We start from the raw sequence: 23,608 nt of genomic DNA, 5'->3' as shown, positions 1-23,608 counted from the left end.
GTCCACCACCTTCGCCAAGGAGATTTCCGTCCGAAGAGCGATGGAAATGTAGATGTCTGATCAACGTATTTCAAAGCATGCAACAGTAGACAGAGTTGATAGGTCTGCTAAGAATTCCGGGAATATACCGGACCACTCATTCAACAGCTTCAGTCTTGGAAAAAATATTATGATTAGGCGATTTTTCGTACCATGTGGAGATGAAGATGAATTCCCCCAGAAGGAACCAACCATTCAAAATATACACCTCAAGACCAGCTGGGAGTAGTGTTTTCTGACAGGTTATGCCCAAAGAGGATAGCCTATTTCGAGGGGTGGCTTGTTCTGAGGTAGATGGCTGTAAATAAATAAATAAAAATTGCCATAACGTGACGAGCCAGCAGATTGCCAAAAATCGATGGTTAGTAACGAATTTCAGCCAAGAATACGAATTAGTTTAGGTTATAAGTTTGCCTTTTTTGAACACTCAATCCAAACAGTGAGGGACTTATAGAGAAATGTATCTAAGTGTGCTGCAGGCTGCATAGGGTAGCTGAACACCAAAGCAGGTCAAATTGGAAAGAAATGTAAAAATTAAAATCATACAGAAAGTGGGACATGCTAGATGCACTAGCGTGCCGCATTTGTTGCAGCGTACACCAGTGTTCAACGCTTCTTGATGAATGTGAGATAAAAGTATGGTAAGAACTTCATATGGCCGCCAAAAATTCTTCGATAGCTAATGACCAGTTTCGCTGTTCTTGTGCTATCAGGTAGACCCTGTTACCGGTTGTGGATCGTCGATGCGTTTTCAGCGACTTTATGAGTAGCCTGTCACGTCCAGACAACAGCCTATTGGGAGATCATGAATACCAACTGAAGCGTTAAACGGTCTTTGTGCAGCACATTCAGTGGAAGCATATCACAAGCGAGAGATTCAGTTGTGCTTCTGGTGAGTCACCCGTGAGAACCAAATGGGTGTGCAAATTAGTGTATTTGCCGTATCCCTCTTTTTCACACTATCACATTGGCACAAAAAGCTAGATAAATTGAGAATTGCTGTGGAATCGACTTTCTTGATCTTACTTAAAAGAGGCTACCACAATGAAACAAAGAGCACCTTAGTCAACCTTGTCTTGCTCTAGAAACCACTCAATACTTAATCAACCCAGCGGCTATAACAATAAGGTACAGATACCTAAATCATCGAGGTACTCGAAGAGATGCCTTCCGGTAAAGGTTATTCCATCCTTAAGATCGTTAAGCAGGAATTAATGTCTCAGAACACCCAAAAAGAACTATTCTTTGGGGCCTCAACTGCTAGGTACCGAGAGTTGGAAAATACACCTCAACCTTCTTGCAAAGAACCTAAGAACCATAGATCCCGGCGTTGAAAGCATATGTCACTCCTTGGAAGAAGCATGACGACGGTCAGCAATTCCACTAAAATGGGACAGACGATAAGTCACCATCCCTGCTCCATCCCTACAACAGCTGAAAAAACGCGAATCGAGCCGATTAGTGTGAAGTGTATCAGCTAAAATAAGAGTTGAAGCCATCCACGCTTCCCTAGGCTACTTGCGAATTCCTCAGTCCACTACTACTGCAACCACGGGTGCATGGTTCCCATGGACAGGAAGACCCTACGAGAACAAAAATCGTTCAGGAATCCAGATTCGGATGCCTTGCTTTCCATTTAAGTGTAACGAACTTAGCTTGGCAGCACACACTGCCTCCAAACAGGGTTGGTGGTAACAGCGACCTTCTGTATTGTTGATGAAACTGTGGCTGGAATATGTATAGCGCTCCAGTAGTGTGACGTAGCGTGTGGCTGGTTAAACCTCTAAGTAACATCTCCCTGCAGTTTAAGCCAGTTTCCGCGGCTAACCGGACAGAGTTTGAAATTCCTGGATTATTAGATGGCACCAAACACCTAGGAAACACCCAGAAAAGTTCGGAACTATTGTCGAGAATGCTGGATTTCTGAAAGCTTATGCGAATAAGTTTTCTGCTTCAGCGTTCATGCTCTCGCATTCATTTCGTCCGTAATCCCAATATATATAATTCAGTATCCGGCCTGGCTTCTTTCATGCACGTTTTCGAGGTAGCCATCACATGGGTTCAACATTCCCTGGACGGTAGCCCGGATTGATCTCATTTCGGATCACCATCATTTCACTTTTTCCTGCATTTCTATCAGTTTATACGGACAACATTCCATCACCCATACCTTGAAACGAGACCATCCACTCATACCGTCACCGAACACTGCTGCAGCTGCAACACAACGCAAGACAGCTTAAATAGGCGCGCAGGGCTGATGTGTCTCGTACACGATCAATACGGATGCATGCGAAAGCTAGGCACACGTGACAAAGCGTACGAGATGTAAGCGCTGCAGCTGCCTGTTGGGCCTGTCTTCACACGCTCCTAACCTTCAGTCGACGGCCAATCAGTAATCAGCATGATCGAACGACACGGAACGCTCCAGGGCTACATGCGCAATCGCGACATGGTTTCGCATGCATGCGGTACGGGCACTGCGTAACCATAATGACTCACGATTCCGATGTGACCGCGCGGGGAATGAAAAGGTCTGCTAGGTATACATCCGAAGAGCTGAAGCTGTTAGCGAAACTCACGACGCAGGCTCGTGATCTTCTGTACCAAGAAAACAAAATGCATTTATTCCTGGAATATACTGTCTGGAATCAGATAGCTAATCACATGCATGCCCTCGGTTTTCCAAAGCGTTCGTGGGTCGCGTTAAGGATGAAAGGAGTTCGTCTGCTCACTAGCCCGGCAACTGAACGTCACCGTGCCGCCCTCTCCACCAGTTCAACAGAATATTCTTCCCACTCATCCAATTTCGTTAATACGCTTTCTTCAACAATTTCCAACTCACCCCATTGCAGCACGAGTACCAATGCTTTGAACTCCATTTCACCTGATGACAATCAAGTAGCAACGACACCTAATGTACCTTACACACAACCACCTCCGTTGCTCCCTTCTTCCGAGGCATCCGCAACAACACTTATGGCGCTAGCTGGCCGTGGCTGTTCACCCGATCTCACTTTTCTCCCATCCCAAACCAGTGTTATCCCACAGATTCTCAATGTGCGTTCAACAGCTCTGACCTCTTCCGGAAGTAACCAAAATTTAAACCTGGACTGTCCAGTATTCTCGCATGCGGATAATTTTATCGTAACATCTGCACTGCCTATTATTCTGAACACTCCCAATACGGCTCCTCGAAATCAACTCCGACCAGCGGTTTTGGATCGTTCTTGTCCTATACAGTTGTCAGTTTCCAGTGATGAGGAAGATAAAATAGTGACTGAAACTTGTAGCTCACAGAAGACCCTAGTGTCCTCACCATCTGTGCCATGTGTGGGATCCAGGTAGGTTGTTTATTGTTAAATCAAATTGCCCAATCTCTGGTTTCCTCTAAGTAGTCCAGTGTTCGGCCGTTCAATACCAAATGGGTATATCCCTCGTTAGCCCCTTTTTCCTACGCCTCAGAATGGCTTCTCGACAGACTCGCCTCAAATAGGGGATACTTCTTCTGCGCTGTCACCATATTTCATTTCATCATTATCACTGCGGAAGAATGTCAGTGTTCTGTGTGACCGTGTTCTAACCAATGCTCAAGTGCTATGTTTGTGGAGTTAATACATAAACATCTTATTGATCGCCAATTTAAAAAGTTCCCACAAAATTCCCATTTTCTGCCGCGAGTCGAGGTACATTGCATTCGCCGGGAGACGGATGATCAAGAATGGTGAACCAATCGCTGTAGAAAACAAGAGGGAGAAACCTTTAGGAGCTTTGTATATATCATATCGAAATTCACATTGAATCTACTGATCAGCTGTCGTGAAGGGTATCCATTGAAAATCTCTTTGTTCTTGGAAGTAGTGGGAGTCAATAAAAATCGTGGCTTTAACGATATGTCATGCGGTGTACTGGTAGGATTCGTAGCAATGCTCGTCTGTTGTTCGAACTGAATCGGTCACGCTCAACTCGATGCTGATGACGGTTTGTTCGTCTTCATATGCAGGCCATTCATGCAAGTCGTGCAGTTTTCCTTTATTTTACACCCACAGACGTCTGCTCAGGTGCAGGAATAGCATGGACGAAGCTGGTTTACTACGTCAGCCACCGTCTGATTCATATTCTCTCGTCGCTTTATGTTAAAAACAAGTATCGCCACACTGATGTCTGTCATTGACAGTCTTCCGGTCTACATTCGATACGTGGACAATGTGTTTATTCTATTAGGCTACGATGAGCAACAACGTAGGTTTAATTGTGCCCAGCAATCCATCTCAGTCATGTCAGACTGGAAAAAACAATACCGTTCCCTTCCTTGTAGTGGATCTAACTAGACATAGTCGTGATACGCTGTCGTGGAGAATTTCTCAGAAAGCGGTATGCATTGTAAGGTATACAAAGCCGCAGAGTTTTTGTTACCGGGAAAACCGGTTCGTCGCGCTCAGAGAAATCGCAATGCAGACGCGATGGAAAATGACTTCCCCAAAATAATAGGCAACATCTTATGGCATAATGGCTACCCCTGTATGTTCCCTAGCATTCAGGAAAGACCTGTTTCACAGGAGATACCACAAAAGTACTCCAACTAAATTCTTATGCACTGGAAACCTGAATAATATCTCCTACTCCCTTATGGTTTGTTTGAACCTGAATGACAAGGATCCTGTTTGAGGTTCATTTGTGGTGACTCATTCTTACGTGTGCAAGTGTTCCGCAGACCATGTGAATCGTACAACTCAACTAATTGCGAGGACCAAAGAACATCAGCCGAGTCATGTTAGAACGGGAACTGTCAAACACAATCCACATGCTGTTACCAATCGCCCACAGTACGTGTGATATGATTGGACTGATCAACAGGACACTGGCAGTGGCTCGTTCCTCTAACACCGCATTGAGGACCCGAGCAGCTCATTCCTTTTCCGACCGTCCAGTCGGCACATAGTTTCCTTACGGAATGTGTCTGTACGTAACTTCGACTACTGCACGCTTGGAAAGTCATGGTCGTCACTCATCCCGGTGTCACAGGCCGATTCAAACCAGGATTTCAGTCCTGTTCCGACGGTGCACTGGCGCAGCTCAGCTGGATTGTCCAGAATGCACTGCCTCCACTCCTGTGGGGGGACGTGGCACAAACAGACCATGTTAACTGTGTCACACGGCGACAGACTTGGCAATGAGTGCGGACGGACACACTCGGTTGACAAAGCCCGTCCAGGCACGTAGATTGAACAATCGATGGTCTCCTCTGGGCTGCCCGCGTGAGGCGAGCAACCAATTATACAAAAGACGGAACGAAATATCCCGTTCAAACTGTAATCGGTCCCGACCGCCAAAGACAGACTACAGTTTTGTACTAAACAGTCAGTTGGTGGTAAGCATAGATGTGTCATATTGTGCGTTTTTTTGATGGAACAACTCTAAGCTCTTTCGGAATGGCACAAATGCGCTTTGCCAGTTGATTACCAGCCGACTACACCTATTTGCAAATTAAAGTGGGTGGTAACGAGGGACTCAACTGCATCCCAAACCGGATCATTTATGATTTATCGTTCAAGTAAATGTGCCGCACAAAGACTGCTTCATGTTTCAGTTGGCACGGGATATCACAGTGTATTTTCTTGATTGAACACAGCTCATAAGATTGTTGAAAACTGCGAAGAGAGTCGGGTTTGAACCGTCATGCCTTCCAAACTAATGCTCTACGTATCACGACCCACCATTGTTCAAGAAACCCGATTCAGCGCGCCAATAATCCAGAGAACCAATGACTGGCTTACATTTATTTGGTGCTTCGTCTATCTTAACATTACATAAAACGTCATACTAAGAGAATACCAAACGAATAACTTTAGCCTCGCACGATACGATTTAAAAAAGTCGATCGTTTTACACAAACGCGGTAAACTGGTGTTTTGTCAAGGAATATGGAAAGGATGAAAAATGGATCGTTTGTTTGGCTTCCAAACTGAAGGCAAGAAGCCGGTTCTCAAATCTATACGGCATCCATACGGCTCTTCTTATGTGGCAGCAGATATGAACATCATCAAAACTAACCCAGTGTCCTCCGGTTAGAAAAAAATTGAATCGAATATTTGGGAGCGAAGTCTTATAAGGCGCCATTCGAAGATAAGACAGTAAGTTGTCTCCTGCCTCCAAGTACTTGCACTCCTTCATTGGGACTTCTTACACGATTCGTTCCACCGCACGTTTTATCAACAGTCTTCCTACCCTATCTTATCTTATTTGGTCTATACTCAAGGGGAAGCACTCGACTTGAATTTCATTCTCACATACCAGAATTCAAACTACGGGTATCGTCCGACTTACTAGGCGACCATGTTATCAGTGATGCAGCCCCATACCTCAGACGTGCCTGAATTGAGGCTGAGAGCGTATGTTTGAGGCGTTTGGCCTAACACATATCAGTCAACTTGAACCCATTTACCTGCTCACACGTAAAAATTCACGTATGTTCAGCGTGCATTGGTGAAGCAGTGATAAAGCGCTAGCCTCATGTCAGATATCCGAAGTTGGGGTGCTGGTGTGCTTGGGGATATCCATCGCTGCTCCAGCGCGGCTAAGCTTCGACGACAATGCTCCCCCTCTTTGTGCAGAGCGGCCAGTGCAGGGTGAGGACTGTTCGAGCGACAATAATAAGTTTTCAAAAATCGGCATATTTTATATCGTGCTTTTGGACCGCATTTCATATTGCTTGTAAGTCAATTCCTCTTTATCAAATTTGACTGAGAAACAACCCGAATTTGACTCTAGATTTCAAAATGTTCTTGGCCTGTTCATAGACGCATATTTAACTTCCTTTAAGCTGGCTCATAGTATCAGGTAGAGACTTGAGATTACATTACAAAAGTTGCCTTAATACTCAACAATCCAGCGGTTCCTCCGATGAGTACCACATCTGGAACCTTGTTGTAGAAGCCTCTCCTGATGGGAGGTTTCCGTCCGAAGAGACCTTCGGGCCAAGTGTCCTTGCGTGGTGACTGAATGGCCTTTGAGTTAGGTGGTAAATTTATGCAGACTTCGTGTGTCTGCTTGTATTTCAAACTGTTCCTTCTCTACTTTAACTGACTGTATTTCTCTCAATGAGGAATAAACACGGGATTCTACTCGGTTTCACGCTACTCACATTTTTGCGGAAACCCACTAACTGAAGTAGATACCGTGAGACCGTTTCTGTGATTCTAGAAGCAGTTTGCTGTTACTTAATGTTCGTTATCTTACTTTTCTTTAGGCTGTTTGACTCTTTCCATCACCTAGAGGACATCATCTATATTTTATCGTACGATATAAATTCCTTAAAACGACAATTCGTTATATTGATCAGTTGTAATACTGTCTGTAGTTGAACATAGTCTAACGGTAAGAGGACCGGCTATTGTAGTCGCACATGCCAATGGAATGTACAGGCGGGACTTCAAAATAGGATGGTTTATAAGCAGTGTGGTATTTTTCGATGTCCTGGTGAGCGGCGTAATCGAATTGTATTTGTTGTCAAAACGGAACTTATTTAATTCCAAGTCTAGAAGTGGATATATCGGTTCAGGCCTCAGTTTCCGTAAAGCAAATCTATCCTATGGCACCAACAGCCTCCGGAGGCAAACCGATCATCAATGTAGTCGACCCTCAGTTCCTAAGCGCGATTAAGAGGACATCCTGAGTTGGATGGCTTAGCGCTATCGAACTACTATCGTATATTATATACACTACGGGACTGCGGTACCACTAGTCATGCAACTTCCACGGCTAACCACCTGGCTATCGACTCCCACCTGGTAATAGGCATCCTCTTGGAGAGCACTGTCATAGTGCGCTAAGGTCAATGAAAACTCTTCAACAATCCACGGCCGGTTTCGCCCATCTTGGAGCGTAACTGAATATGTTCTACGAGTTTCGGGCAAGTACAACGCAAGGTTGACGGAAACTCGGGGATTGCGCCTAGCTGTTGGTCCCAAGAAGGGCGAAACAGGCCATGGGCTATTGAAGAGTCTTTAGCAACTTTATGGGTAGTGTCCCCTCTAGAAAACATTTGGCGATTTCTCGAAAACAGCACTAACTGAAACCTGAAACAGCCTTTATGCAACACATTCAGTCAAAATAAGTATAAAAACGAGTGACTCAGTTGGGATTTGGGTGAGTCTCCTGTAGTAACCAAACTGATATACAACTGAGTGTATTTCGCGCATTTTCATGATAATTTATCTGGAGGAAGTACTCTATCACACAGAAACTTGGATTTGACAGATGAGGCCACCATTTTGGTATAGAAGAACCAATTTCGGAAGAAACTGTTATAATATCATGCCTGGAAGGTCTGATGGCTCATTAACAGGCTTAGGTCTGTTCGCGGGCAGACTCGATTCCATTGGTATTCTATCGCCATTAGCGGCTTGTGCGTATCACCCCATTTGGTGACATCCAAACCGCTTGTGATTTAGATGTTATGCATAGGCTTACAGTGGATCCACCACTGCTCATCGGCAGATCTGGTTCGGACACTGGTTAGACGTATATACCATATGAATTGAAATAGGCTTTTGATTCCGACAAATCGCTTGGTGTGCACACCTGATGCACAATGCTCGTACCTCCAAGACTCGGGCAATTCGATTAGATATCGGAGCACCCAGTGGGCGTGGTGCTTAAAGCAAAACACATACGTGCGTTCAGGACAAAATGACTCATGCTAAGCTTTCCCCCCATGTTTGTGCATGCAGATCGTCACGCAATTGAATCAGATGATGGATTACTCAACAAGGTGGCAGTGTGAGGAGAGCGCATTGGAGATGTCTCCTCGAATGGTGACGAAACGTCTGCAAATCAGTTTCCAAGCTTGGCGAACAGATCAACAGCCACCTGATTAATTACTAAGATTTGAATATTCAATTAAGTTTCGTCCCGTAATTGGAACCAATATATGCTGAGAGGTACTGCACAGCTGCTTCATCTCTATTGAGAATAATCAGCAGTGCATACCTCACGAAAACCCAGGGAGTTTCGGGTGGCCAAAGATGATCCTCAATTTGCGCATGTGCCACCAGAGAACAGCTAGCGAAAAACCGATGACTTTCTGTGCTTATACTCTAACCCATTCATAGGTAATTTTTATGAGTTTACTCCGGTGTTACGTAGCTTTTTTGACTGAGCTGAACAGTCTACGTTTTGCGTGTGTTGGAGAGGTATCCTCCATTCCTGATGACATGACCATCCAGGAACTTGTGTCAATAAAAGCTGATTTAATAGCTGCACAAAGGAGTCAGCATCGGGCTGTTCAACTCGTCGACACTTGAAACGGCCTCAATGTTGACAAGAACAATTAAACCAACCACCGTTTAGTTCACATCTCAAGTTACATCCCATAATTCGTTGTAATGCACGAGACCACTTATTTGTACAGTATGTTTTTTGTCAGCGTCGTTAGTCAGCTTCAGGAATGCGCATTAGAGTTAACTGTTTCAGAATCCTGGTTTATCCTTTCCTATGCCGAGGAAGATACGCGTCTCATGATTTCCTAAAAGAGACGGTCCATTTTGGGAAATAGTACTATGGTGCATATAGTGCTTCTATTCTTGCAATGCCTGGATGTACGAAGTTAGACTTTTACGGGGTAATGTGTCCGTATCGTTTAAGGTAAATTATTCTGGATTCGCACAAATGACATCTCTCTTCAGTGCACACTTCAGCGCTATGATATCGGTAGCTGTTTGATGAATTTGTGATAATTTTGGGCCATCCACTACTCTATGTAATTCGGGATCCATTATAGTTTTCAGTTTTACGTCCGCCGAAGTAATTGATGAATCCTTCTTTCGTGAGTAGATTGAAATTTTCGGTTGGTCGTAGTGTATAACTCAGAATCGACTTCAGTGGGAAACTATTAGGAACACCCGTACTGTGGTTAACTTTCTGATATTTTTTTAGGTGTTATCGCTAACCTGCAAGTTGGAGTGCCCAGTATTGAATTTAGATTTTGTCCTTTCCATGAATACTGGCTAGGGGTGTGTGATATGCTAGTGAACTGGTAAAAATATAATGATCATTCGGCTGTAACACCCATTCGGTGCTGTGCTACCCGAAGGAAATACGAGGGTTGGGATGCTGCCAGGTTGCCCAAGCCTAGACAGAAGCAATCGAAATGTCGAAGTTGGGTTCGAACCATGGACTTTCCGTTCAGTAAATTCGCATCTCAACCACTGGGCTCTCTGGAGCTCAAACAGGTGTGTCTTGACGCTGGAGACTTCAAGAATCTAATGTAACAGATCTTCCCTTTCACTCTGGGTCTTGTTCCGCTCGGCTAGAGGTAAAGGTCTGGAAATCTATTCAATCAACTTGGCCACTCCTCGCTTGTCGGCCTTGGACAGCATGGCTCGAAATTCGTGAGAGGTGGATCGTCCGTTACAATAACAGGTTTCTAAGGGCCGTAAATCACTAACACATTTGGTCCAGCGATCTCTTTCATGGCTATTTGGAAGCACTACCCGGCTCCGTGCACTTCCTCACCATGCCTAGGAAACTTGTTCAAGGTAATTGATTTAGCATGGTGATCGATTAGGGAGTGAGTATTTCATACCGACTAACCATATCCAGAAATAATATCAACTGGTGTCGATTCAAGATCTCTGGGGCCTCTAGCATTGAACTCGTCTTCTTTTCAAAGGTTCCGGGTATCCTGTGCCAAATCGGAAACCCAAGTGCTCCACGTGATCTGTTGGGGGCCACACAACCACGAAAATATCCGAAAGAAAGGACTAATTCGGGTAATATGATGTAAGCGGACGTTTTGACGACATGGATAACCTTTGCTATAGATTTTAAGTCGAAAGGCATATACATAGACAGAATAATTGAGTACGTTTCACATCCCGTTCCCTCTCACTCATCTGGGTCGGGCGTTCGGACCACATCAACACCGTATCACCAACGCTTAATAGCGCTAGTGGTTGACACAAGCTTATTCGACCGTTCATCCTTGAAATCAACTTTCGGTTTTTCATCCTTGGTAAGGATAACCTGCGTCCGTGGAAAGACTTTTTCGACCAAGCTAGTGTAATTTATCCGAATCGCATATAAACCCTGCAGCCCGCATTCCCTTTGCAGGACAAAATGACCCCCTTAAAAGCGCAGAGCTTTTTCCGCGTGGAACGGTTTGTGGTGATGTTGATACTGTGTGTATGCGGAAGGACGCATCTCGAGTTAATTAAGAGTAAAACGTATTCGAGTTTGATGCATGCTGATGATGAAAGAGCGAAAATTGTTGGGTTTGATCAGTCATTATTTGAAAGATCGTATCTAAATGATACATCTGATAATGACACAATACCTGTGTCGACAAAGTCATTCCTGATTTTTCTAGATGCTGTTCTGCATTCGCCTTTTTTTATCCACATTTCAGCACTTTGAATGTCAGGCAATTGATCATCATTTTCCAGTCGTCGATTGTTCGTAATCAGAAGCGATTATATTAGCCATCCTCGTTCTCAATGAGTAATATGTGTCTCTTTTCGTACCTCCGCTTTTTTGCGTCTCAGATGTCGTGATGGTCTAGGAGCAAGCACACAAGGGAATTCGGATCAGGCTCAATTAGAGATGCAAGTTTACCGCAAGAAGCTGGAGGTGCTTGAAGTAAAAAAGATGTATTGGATGGAAAAACTAAAAAGGCTCCAAAAAGACCAAGGATTGGATTCATCTGAACTATCCGGAGTGTAAAAACCATTCCGGAGAACGAGGATGACAACGCAGCACATGGTTGTTTATTATCCTGGAATTCCTTTTCAACGAGAATCCTCTCCGTGTTTTTGGCTGTTTGACATTATTACTGCCATCAAACTGCCATGTACATATGTTCTTTCAATACAACTCAGCTTCCTTCGCATTTGTTTCTGTTGTGAGCAATCGTGATTTGTGTTATTAGTTTTGACGATTTCTACAAAGTATCCGTCATGGTAAAAAAACTCCCGGCGCCATCGGGAAAAACGAAAATGAGTAGCCCAAATCAGCGTTCATTCGAGTCACGTCGGTGACATCTTCATATACCCAGAAAGTGAATATTCTGCAAGACTGTGCAAAGATTGGAAATGAAACTATTGAATGCATATGAATATGGTGGAAAGCGACGGTCGGTTGTTAATTAACTATCACGATATGAAATAGGTCACGTCACTGAAGATGCTGTAAAATTGCTTTCAAAGCGAGCGCACGATTTGGGTGATTGCACTCTCAGGATAGGCTACATTTTGGAGCAAGGTCGATTACGTGTTTACATCGCATGCATTACAAACAATGAACTTTATAGGTTCAACTGACATCCCTCTAATCATGTTCCACGTTCGTTTTGAACTCTGGGAGGGGGGTTAGGACCTGTACAAAAATCTATTGACCAGTTCACATGCCGACGAATATGCATTGGCCAGGTGAAGTTAACTTGAGGTCACGGCAAATGCCACGCCCTCCCGGGTAAGCTGTTTTGTTGGATCACTATTGATGATGGGGCATTAAAACTGTCTCCTCGACACACATGCTCTGACCCTTTAATTCCGGTGAGGACGGTGGAGTAAAAGTCATAGTCATCCCGAAAACAACAGCCAGTTACTTTGTGGCCCGTTAAGGAATGGATGGCCTACTGGAGCTTACCTTGTATACTATGCCAGGCTGAGAGGATTGGGAATACTTAGTTATTGGAGCATCACTTTTCTAGGATGCTGGCATTCAGTGGTACTTTTCTGGACTATTACTTTTGGGCCCTGTTCACCTCGATTGGATAGCCGCATCCGAATTACTGCACCCTATCACAACTGAACATCGGTCATGGGTATAATACACGTGAACTGATCTTCGGTCACTGTATTAAGCCTCAAGCGTTCATTTTCGTTGATCGCGCTGGCATACATGATGAAATTCCCACTGCTATGCACGCAAGTCGCACGCACGCTGCACGCAGCAAGTCGCAAGCACGCACGTCGCACGCACGCACGCACACCGCACACACATGCGCGCACACGCACACACGTGCGCATGCACACATACACACAAGCGCCCACCTATACACTCACGCACACACCACTGAACTCCATAGGACTACGGACAACCATGGAACACGTGTAACAGTTATACTGGAGAGCAAACACCTGCGTCCGGCGCTTCATTCAAGAATTATTACCACCTACGCTTAAACGACTATTTTGGCACTGCGTTTATATTATGCAAGGTGCATCTAGAAACTGTAAGCCATTGTTTTGCACGGTATGAACCGATGTTCGTGTCTATCACCTTCTGATTCTTAATTTGACCATTTACAAGATCTTATGCGTCCGCGAAACTGAGGTCACGAGTGTTCCGTGACCGACGGTGTAAAATTTACGAACCAATCTTGCCCAGCCGTCTTCACCTTCTGTGGTATCAATCGAACTTTCCATGCATCATCAAACTAGACAGGGCCGGTTTGAAAAAGCCTTCGGCTTTCGCGCTTTTTCCCAAACGGCTTCCGTGGTTATAGGAAGAAAGACATCGGGGAATAAAACATGAACCTACCAAAGCTGTCAGCTGATCGTATGTGGCCAAATGGAATGTAGTATGGACGGATTTGGAGAATTCGCATGCCGCAACACTGGATAAACCCAAACAGATGGTTCTAGCAAGATTCGGGTTAAATCTTTACATGGTCGTCTTAACACGAAAAATTGTGCAGTGAGGGTGCGTGTGTAGGAATCCAAGTGATAGAGTGCAGCACAATCAAAGAATAGAGATTACACGGTGGGGGGGGGGACCGAGTAAGGTGTCAGAATCGGTGTGGTTACTTTTACGCTGTGACAGAACCTTGTTAGTAACGTCAACATTAACCTGAGCTATCCTAAGTTTTCACTTATTCTTCCCATTTAGTGGGAGAATACTATCCGCAAATTAAGAGAGTCCGGAAAGTGTTCCCCAGTTGTTAGAACGATCCCCATAGCAAAAGTTCCAGAGACCGATAGACATTTCGACCTTGGGAGTATTCCTTCGTCAGGGGATTCCTATAAAGAAGCACTAGATATAAATGGCTGGCATCCAGGTAGGATTTGCTGGCCAACAGTAGTCCAACTGCCAGACGCCCGTTCACTGGTGATTCGCAGCCGGCTAGCTCGGAACCGGATGTAGTCCTGCATACAAACTCTTGGCGTCCACTTGAGAGATTAGGCGAGGTGAGCGAACATGTCTAGGAATATTACAAGCAATCTTCTGGCCTAAACATCATGACATGACAAAGGGTATGGACATCATCAAGGTTCTATTGTCAAACGTCCATCTTTTGAAGTTCAGCGGTATACTGTACTTTTCACAATGCGCTGAAACTTTACCTCTCGGGTTGCATAGACCTAGTCCTGATCGGAATCGCCTTAAGAATGGCACCAAAGAACGATTCCCGGGAAGCGCCACCAGTGTGCAGTAATGAAGAAGCAGGAGAGTTATAGTGCTCATACTGATGATAATGCTGTTGTATTAAGGTATCAGACAGCATCGTGCCGGTTATCATTCTGATTATCACCATTTTCCTTCTCCTTCTCCTCCTCTTCATTGTCATTCTCATCACATTCTCATCATCAACATCTTCATCATCACCATTTTCTAATGCAGCGAATTAAAGGTCGACTCTGATGCCTCGCTGGCCTAAAATTGCAAATTAATTAAGGCCTTCAAATGAAAGAAAAAAAGAGTGGTTGAAGATGGGATCTGGTGCTATCTGAAGCGCTTACACTACTGAAGGCTCACTCAGAAAACCTGAAAAGATGCTGTCAACTGGAACTCCACTGACATCGAGTAGCTGCAATTTCTTGCAGTCTCGAGCCAGGGTGGGTCATAGGAACCACTTCCTGGAGGGAGGACTGCAGCAATAACACCCAACTTCTTCACGATCTCTTTTGCTTCCTTCTCTCAAGTCACGCGTTCTCAGATTGCGGCATTTTGAGTGAGGTATGGAGTGCAACATTCGTCTTAGTAGACAGTGGCCGAGCCACCGTAGCCAATGGTGCTGAATGTTTTCCGTATTGAAAATCAGGCTAGACAACCAAGTACCCGTTTTCGAATTGCCTTGATGTGAATCCGTCAACGTCATCTGACACCAGCAACAATTCTGAGATATTGGTGATAAAAAACTGAGGACGCCTCGAATTATCTGTCCACACAGGCCATGTCTCGCAAGCCATACAACAATACAACCCTTACTGTAGCCTGGCACATGCGAACCTTGAGATTCAGTGATATGCCCTTTTGGCGCCACAAGCGACGCAAATTAGAAAACATGATTTGAACCTTCGAGATCCGTGCTTTGACTTTGTCAGATACACTTCCATCAGAGCTAATACAACTACCGAAGTAATTAAAATTCCCTACAACTCCCGGTGATTCTCCTTGAATTGTAAGGAGCATATACAGAGACCACACGTTCTCGAGTATGGCTCTACACTTGTTAGGTGCGAGGCTCATGCCGTAAATAATAACAATGTTTGTGCTCGGCCTTCGTCTTCAGAGATGAGGACGGTGTTTTCTGCGCGATTCAGATCTGAAAGGTTTCCACCAGCAACGAGTTGAACACCGAGGTTTTGAATACCCTTCAGCATTCTTATACCTATTTGACGGATAACTAATCCGAACAAAAATAGAGAGAATGGACATTCTTGTCGGACACCGCTTTTTGTAGAGAAGCGTTTAGAGAACTCATCCAACACTCGCCAGACACGCACTCTGAAGTATAATAGTATAAGAAACCAACTTTCTAGACACTCCTTTAGTCAAAATCAGGGGACTGATTTGGTCCCCGATAGATTCGATGACGAGAGGCGTCCGTGGACCAGTCAGACGAATCAAGTGGAACAGCCTGCTGCTGCCAGAATTCCTCGCGCGCTGTGATAGGGGAGAAGAGGAAATACGTGTGGCGTGTGTTCGCTACGCTGATCTGGCATGATAACATTTTAGACGTGAAGTTCTTGGCTGTGCACAGAATGGGATATTACCAGGGATTCTACATCCATATAGGAGGACAATTAGGACCATCCAAACAAAAACACTCGCTAAAAAACCTGACTGCAAGACAGCTGGTGGGTGCGGGTGTACTACCACAATAGTATAATTGTCTTAAGAAAACAAGTCGCCTAACATGTTCCAACCCCCCAATCTACAGGACCAGAAAGCTGTGTTCGACAAACTCCTGCCAACTGATCAAGCTGGTATGAGAAACTCTGTCGATGTTAAAGCGACCCCCACAGTAAATTTCAGTGCGTCATAGAGATACACAAAGCACCACACCACAACAGAGTCCAGCCATACTTTGGTGGCCACTTAACAGAAAAAATGAGCGAATCTTCGACGAGCTTTCTGAAGCTGAAGTCACTCGAACTCAATTGATATTTTGCATATTGCACTTGGAATAATTCGGATTGCAAGCGAATTTCAGGTAATTACGTTCACTCAAAGCTAAAAATGATGCATTTTCTTGACATGAGCGGGTCTACCTTCCCCTTAACATTAAACTGAGTTGCATACGATTAGACTTTGTATCGGCCACTCACTAGATCACGCGTCACAAAAACCCAAATTACGTAACAAATCCTGCCCCGCTTGTGAACTTCGCCGACAACATGTACACTACAATTTCCCATCCATTTTTGTTTACGCTACTATCTACGTCGCACGCCAGGCTGACGCACTCCAACCACATGAGATCTAGTTGTATTTACGATCGTGCAATTATCAAGCACGAATGGACACTCCTCTCTTCACACAGCACAATATATAGGTAGGCAACTCAGCTCGAATACGCTACGCACGCCCGCACGCACGCACGCACGCACGACGCCCGCACGCACGCACGACGAACGCACGCACGACGAACGCACGCACGACGAACGCACGCACGACGAACGCACGCACGACGAACGCACGCACGCATGCACACAGGACAGGACAGGAAGGCAACCGAGCTCCACAGGTCCCCACGGGCAACTACGGAACACGTGTAGCAGCTGTACTGCAGAGAAGATACGTCCCGCGTCCGGAACTCCATTCAAAAACTCTCAACAGTTGTCCTCAAACGATGTCACTTTTCGGCTTATTCCGTTCTTGCATTGTATTTATTTTTATCAAGTGCACATAAATTTGTAATCATCATGATTCTGGTAAAATAGACATTTGTTAGTGCTTGTCACTTTCTGATAATAAACCGTATTGCGTTACAACCAGATCACTAACAAGTTCGCCAATTAAAATACAGTAGTTCGCGTTGAACAATCTTATTATCGACATTTATCAGCCGCAGTTGTGCACTGAAGAAATTTTTCTGATCAGGGCTGTCGCATGAGAGGCTTACCAGCTTGTTTCCTGTAATTGCAACTACCAGGCAAAAAAAGCGCGCCTTTGTCAGCCTTGAACACAGAGGCGTATTCGATCAATCTCCGCATCAGCTTTGTCTGACAATTATGTGGAACTAGGTCAAATCTATACATAGTTTCCTCGCCTTGTGATACTTTATCTGATTGATTTTAGTGCAGCGCAGTTAATCGGCTGACACCGATGCATTCTCCATTTTGCCAGTAGAGTGGAGGCAGACAAAAGGTGCCATGAACACTCCATCACCGTTTCATTCCACTCACGTGACCAGGATGCATTAGTCTCGTCTACGCCACAGACGTTCGAAAAAAGCACTGCGTCTACTTGTATCTGAGACCAGTATGAACCGGAAATATCGATCGACCTTCTTAAAACAAGTCTCAAAGTCAGCGCTTAGTTATCAGATGTAACGGATGTATGTAAACGGATCCACTCAGCCGCGAGGCGCCGGACCAATCCACCATGCGCGTCTGATACCCATGTGGAAAATTGAAGTAGACTTGTGCCATCTTAAATGCGATTGAGCCGGGCTACATGAAGCGCAGGGCGTAGTTCGAGCGTACACAGGCTGTGTGGATGGGAAGGCTGTTCAGTGGAAGAAAACAGAAATTGATTTAGTCGGTGTTTCGATACCGAGGCTTTCACAGATTCCAGACATTCCCATTCTCTCAGCCTGAAAGGCTGAGAGCAGTATCTAACGTAATCTAATAAGTATGGTGTGCATGAACAGGAAGTGGACTGAGAGACGGCATTGGCTACCTGTCAAGGGACAACCAATTCAAGTCACCAGTAGGATGACCTGAGTTTGTCAGAGCATGCAGTGCTGTGGTTGTGTGTTCAGTACAGGGTGTGCTTGGGGAAAAGGTGAGTTGGACCACGACAAGTACAATATGCGTACAAAGTGTTTTTACCGACAACGGATCGGGTCGCTTCAGCCACTGCGATTGTGCTGTGCTGTACCGATCTGGGTTGATTAGCAGGCGCCTTGTAAACAATGGGGAAGCTTTGGTTGGGTATCGCGCTCTGCGCCGTCTACTGGATGTTGTACAACCGAGATTGTTATCGTCCTAGCCTGGGTGGGTTGTGTTTCTTCATTCTTTGGCCGAATTCCCTAGTCATGCGTCCAATGTGTCACACAGCAACAAGCGAATGGGTACACTAACATATTTCGGGCGTGGAAAGGCCCTCTATCTTTGAGATTAAAGGAGCACAGACGATTGGTTGTGAACGAGGTTCGAAGTGTTGCGGCCGGGAGAACCTTGTTCAAACTGATGTAAGATTATTTGTTCAGTAGGTTGACCGGTATATCGTCATTAAACAGGATGCTTATGTAAACGGGTTTCTCTCAGCTGTGGCGGTGACAGTGCTGGCTTCTCTCGTGTTCAAATGTTTTTTGTAATATAATGTCTGGGAGCGCATCGGCTCTCAGAACATTGGTGATATTTGGGATTTCTGGTTCCAGCGCATCATCATGGTATATTTTTTCGCTGTGTTAGTTAGGCTGCCTTAGTGGCACGAAGCTGTTAAAGTGGATGTATTGCTCGGACCAAGTAGGCTTTCGGTACACTGGTAATTTCAGTACATCATTGTGAGGTTGTTCAAACCCAACATCTAAAAGGTGGAAGAATTTACCGGTTTCTACTTCTTAGGTGAGCTGGATGGCGGTGTGGGCCTTATTGAACACTTCCTGGAGCGACTCCGTTCGGTTTTACTGTTTAAAATCGTGAAAATGTCGTCCACTTATCGGTAGTAGTATTGTGTCTTCTGTATGCTAGTTTTTAAGAGACTATTTATAGATATTACTTCTATTCCGACTACGGCGTGATTCGATGACCAGTGGCTGATGGCGGTTTGCTAAACGGGGAGATTTTCAAAATAGAAAAACAGCCCCAATTTGACGACATCTAATAGATGAACACGACAATTTTCGTAACCGAAAATTGGGATATGGTCCTGCTTCGTTGCAGACGGATGAGAGGGACGTAAGCTTGTGTTTCCACCAATGGGCGCCTTGTCGGTGACATTACATACCTCTTTCAAAACGTTAGTTTTAATACGAAGGTATGAACAAAAAAGAAAGTAACCAACACCGCACCCAACACTGAATGTTCAGATTGATTCACTTATTTAGCTACTGAAACATTGTGAGTAGATTATTATCAATCCGTTCGATACCCCCACACGGGTGAGCCCCAAAACTGTACCTCAAAGCACAGAGGAATCTCGTTCCAGAAGTTTCCTCAGGTCGCAACTAAAAGGACACTTCACGTAGATAATTTTGGAACCAACAGAATGCAGTGTTAGGTTATTCATATGACGATTCACCGCGAATTGCTGTGGATACACTGGCCATACGGCATAAATATTGCGTTACCGAGTGCAGTTTGAAGCAGGTACTAAAAATTCGGCTCAAAAATATCAAGTTACTTCCAATATTCCTGTTATATTCACATAACGGCATCAGGCTCTGAAGCGCACAACGGCTGAGAAACCGTGCAACTTTTTGATTCCCTGCTAAGCTTCACTCTCCAGAGGATCATACTAATGCGTGACTACAATGTTAAATAAGCCCTATGGATGATAATTTTGAAGTGCTTTGAAGCTGTTTTTTGATCCCGCGACATTTGTATACTAGCATTTTAATTCTTTGCAACTTTTATGTCGATTTACATTTTGTGGTATTTGGGTACATAATCCATTGATGTAAATAAACCATTTGTTTTACCGATCTGCTTTGAAAGTTTTCCTCTGAATCCTTTCAGCTGTTGAGTTGAATAATTTATCTATCTGGAAGATTATAACTCTCTCTCTGTGTAGAACTGATCGATTTGCTCATCTAAGTCATTAGCTGGTTCTCAAACATGGTAAAACTCATTTTTGTCTTCCGTCAGCTTCTCCCCGTTCAAGTAATTGTTGCTTCGACAACTGCCGTAAAGTGCATCCTCTTCTGACCTCAATAACCAATTCGAGAAAACGTATGCTTCAATAGCCCTAGACCTACAGCATAAAATATCGTTTAAGACCTTCCACATCCTTCCAGCACAAAATTGTGCTTAGTAGTGTTCAGAGAATAAGGCTGGTTTGGCAATCATTAATCCGACTTCAGTAATTACAGCCATCTTCTCTAGTAGCCTATCATACCGGTAGGTACCTAGCTCGCTTCACTATACGAAACATGATATCATGACAGAATGGAAAATTTACGAATCATCTCATCTAAACCCCGTCATCCTCATTCGCAGAAGTATACCAGAAACCAGTGTTTCCGATGTCAACACAAAGCAGCAATCAGTGGGTATCCGTATTCAAGCCTCCTTATTTAATCACACGTATTGCAGTCATCTATGATGTTTCCAAGCCCCACTCTTTTGAAGGCACATGCTTTGATTCCTTTCAGAACTCATTGTGGATTTCAGATTCACTGAACCACAGTTGTTCCGGAGTGATGAGCCAGAATTCTTTACTCCAGTGTCTGGCTATCCAAACAGAGGATGAATCGCCTTTTGCTTTGTTTCCACATTTGACTAAAAATGACCTTAGTTGTACTTCGTTTTAGCATATGATAAGTCTAAAAAAGTTCTAATGTGACAAAGTGATGAAACCAAACGGAGAAAAACTGGTTCCGCGATTTCCTAGTGCTTCGTTTTCACATTACAACATTAAAACGGAACATTTTGTCGGGTTGAACTCATTTACATAAAAGTTCACGAGTCAGAATGAGTAGGGAGGAGATAGTTGTATTTTTCAGTCTTGTAGGCTGTGCTTGTTGTCTCATGTCTGGTTCACCGAGATGAGATTAATTTTATTAAAATTCCACCCGCAATTCCATCGCGAATTCAAATGTTTCACACTGCGTCCCCATGAGTCTGTCATGTGTGAATTTCGATCATGTTTATCGATACGTGTCTCAATGTGAGAAATAAACCGGTTATCATCATCCTAGTCTTAGAGTCAGCACTGGCTTAATTGAACAATCTGACTTTCTGTCATACGTGAAATCTGTGCCAGCTATCAACATGTTCCGGAAACAGTTTTAAAATAATCACGGAAAATAACTACTGATGGACTATGAAGGAAACTACTCACAAGATTGCTGGAAACTCTCCCACAGCAACCTGTGAGTAGTTTTCCTTCATGAAAATATACTGCGATATCCCGAATATCGTGCCAACTGAATCATGAGGCAGCCCGTGTGCAGCACATTCAGTTGTGGAATATCATAAACGAGAGATTCAGTTGAGTCTCTCGTGAAAACCGAATTGATTTGCAAATGAGGGTATTTCTCGAATACTGATGGACTAGTTTTACTCTGCGGGTTCACCAGAGCCATTCTGATTTCGCTTCGAACAGAGACAAACGGGGCTAAAGGCTGTGCAACGTATCATGAAAAACCCTGTGACCGATTTTTAAAAACAAAGTGAAATTGGAAACATCATGTTTGTGTATTCTCAAACTGTTGCGTTGTCGTCGAACAACGACTCCCATTTGAATAGGAAACTGACTGAACTCGCCAATGTTGGTCGCCCATATGAGGCAGCCCCCTAAAAGAGATGCTGTCTCATTGAAGATGAATATATCCGAAACCATCGCATGAGCTTCAAGAGTTGTTTAACTCATTGTCAGATGTTCTCTTTATTAATCAGTCAGTAAACACTACTACTTATGAGGTCGCTGAAAGCACTTTGGTAACCAGTCATCCATTCCGTACTTTTTGGACCTATCGGACACGCACAGTCCATGAATTTCCATAAGTTATATTCTATACTTAAACAGCGAATTGAAATTACACCCGAGGCACCACAAACGGGGGGTTCACTTAAGTCTCAACATCTCCGTATGGAAATGAGTGTCAACCGCTGTTCTTTCAGTTGTCTCACGCAAATTTTGTCCACAAAAACAAACCGAATTTAAACGTTACCATGGATTAGAGATGGTATACTGAATCTTCTCCGTGACCCTCCACTTCGAGAACAGTTGTAACGCTTCAGAGGTTCCCTTGCGGTTGTGGTCAGATTGCAAACAGGCTCCTAGAAAGGTAGAATTATCGAGTTTTTTTTCGAGTGATTGGTGCTTAGTATGAGGTATCCCTGGCACGAAGTTTGTGTGAAGGAGGAAGAGATGTGAATTTGCAGGTATTCAAGTGCTACTGGCATCTGAATGGCATAAAATCAAAGCCGCTTATCAGTTCGCCGGTTTTCCTTCAGCACACAAGATCATTAACGCCATAACTCATTGTTTTGAATGGAAGTGTTGAATTCCCCTGCTTTGTTGTAAATTAGCAGAAATAGATCGGTTACGGATGTTTTTTTCCCTTAGTGTTTGTTGTTGAGTAGGACTCTCTAGTCATTACATCGTCCATCCGGTTGTGATAAACCAGCTCATGGTAGGCGATTCATTACGGGCCGTTTTGTCATGCTTCAATTTGTCGCAAACCAAATATTTGCCCAGGTTATTTATGTTCGTGCAATTTGTTGCCTGTACAGTTCACAAACAGCCGCATTATACTACGCTTACTCGAACATTTTGTAGTGAACTCATGTGTTTCGCGGCGACAATTTTTCCCCACGAATTTAGATAGATAGATTTCTTTACTCCTAAAGTTGTCACACAGGCAGCACCAAATGTGTTGCCCTCAAAAAGGGGAAGTTTGAAGCTAATCTTGAACGGACAATGATGTGGTGTAAAGGGTTGATAAAACACATTGTTAGACAATGCCAGCAGTTCTTCAGACCCACTGATTTGCATTCTATCCTATTCTCTTCTGAATGAATACAATATCATCTTGATCAAATAACTCCACAGAAGCATGAGATCACGCTGATAAAAATATAGTGTAATCGTTTAGCTGTAACACCGTTCTGGCACTCAGCTGTCATGCCACTCGAAGAATGCACGAGGTCTGGGATACTGTTAGGTTGCCCAGGCCTAGACAGGGACGGTCAAGATGCAGAGGTCAGACTCGAACCACGGAGCTTCTGGTCAGTAGATTTGCTTCTTAACCACTGACCTATCTCGACCATGCCATTAAAAAGACTCCTGTCTACTGGTGTCTAAATGTCCTGGTCTGGAAGACAGGAACCATTAAATGGACTCGGGGTAGGGGAAGGAGGGGGGTACACAGTTGTAAGTCACTCGTCGAGTGTAGTTGATTGCCTTTTTCAGTTTTTATTATATATATATATATATATGAACGTTCCCG

At 44.2% G+C, this 23,608-nt stretch overlaps 3 protein-coding genes across 3 annotated transcripts in view; all 3 read left to right on the top strand.

The window, feature by feature from the left end:
- The window catches only part of T265_07656 (hypothetical protein), a gene marked incomplete at both ends in the record, with an annotated part of 13,403 nt that extends 11,121 nt beyond the window's left edge, over positions 1–2,282 (top strand). Inside the window, one exon of the mRNA XM_009173229.1 lies at positions 2,180–2,282. Within this exon, the coding sequence (XP_009171493.1) occupies positions 2,180–2,282 (103 nt within the window). The remainder of the gene's footprint in view (positions 1–2,179) is intronic.
- A 138-nt stretch (positions 2,283–2,420) lies between these two features.
- Positions 2,421–11,916, top strand: T265_07655 (hypothetical protein; the record flags this gene model as incomplete). The annotated part of the gene is made up of 2 exons (XM_009173228.1): positions 2,421–3,383; positions 11,583–11,916. 2 exons carry the CDS (start codon positions 2,506–2,508, stop codon positions 11,758–11,760), a joined length of 1,056 nt encoding a protein of 351 aa, XP_009171492.1.
- Positions 11,917–18,403: 6,487 nt separating this feature from the next.
- The window catches only part of T265_07653 (hypothetical protein), a gene marked incomplete at both ends in the record, with an annotated part of 18,481 nt that continues 13,276 nt past the window's right edge, over positions 18,404–23,608 (top strand). Inside the window, one exon of the mRNA XM_009173226.1 lies at positions 18,404–18,485. Coding sequence (XP_009171490.1) covers positions 18,404–18,485 — 82 coding nt within the window. The remainder of the gene's footprint in view (positions 18,486–23,608) is intronic.

The sequence above is a fragment of the Opisthorchis viverrini genome, assembly GCF_000715545.1.
Source record: "Opisthorchis viverrini unplaced genomic scaffold opera_v5_189, whole genome shotgun sequence".
NCBI classification, from domain to species: Eukaryota; Metazoa; Platyhelminthes; class Trematoda; order Opisthorchiida; family Opisthorchiidae; genus Opisthorchis; species Opisthorchis viverrini.
Note: the sequence above shows the minus strand (reverse complement) of the source record. Positions and strands in the feature narration are given on the sequence as shown.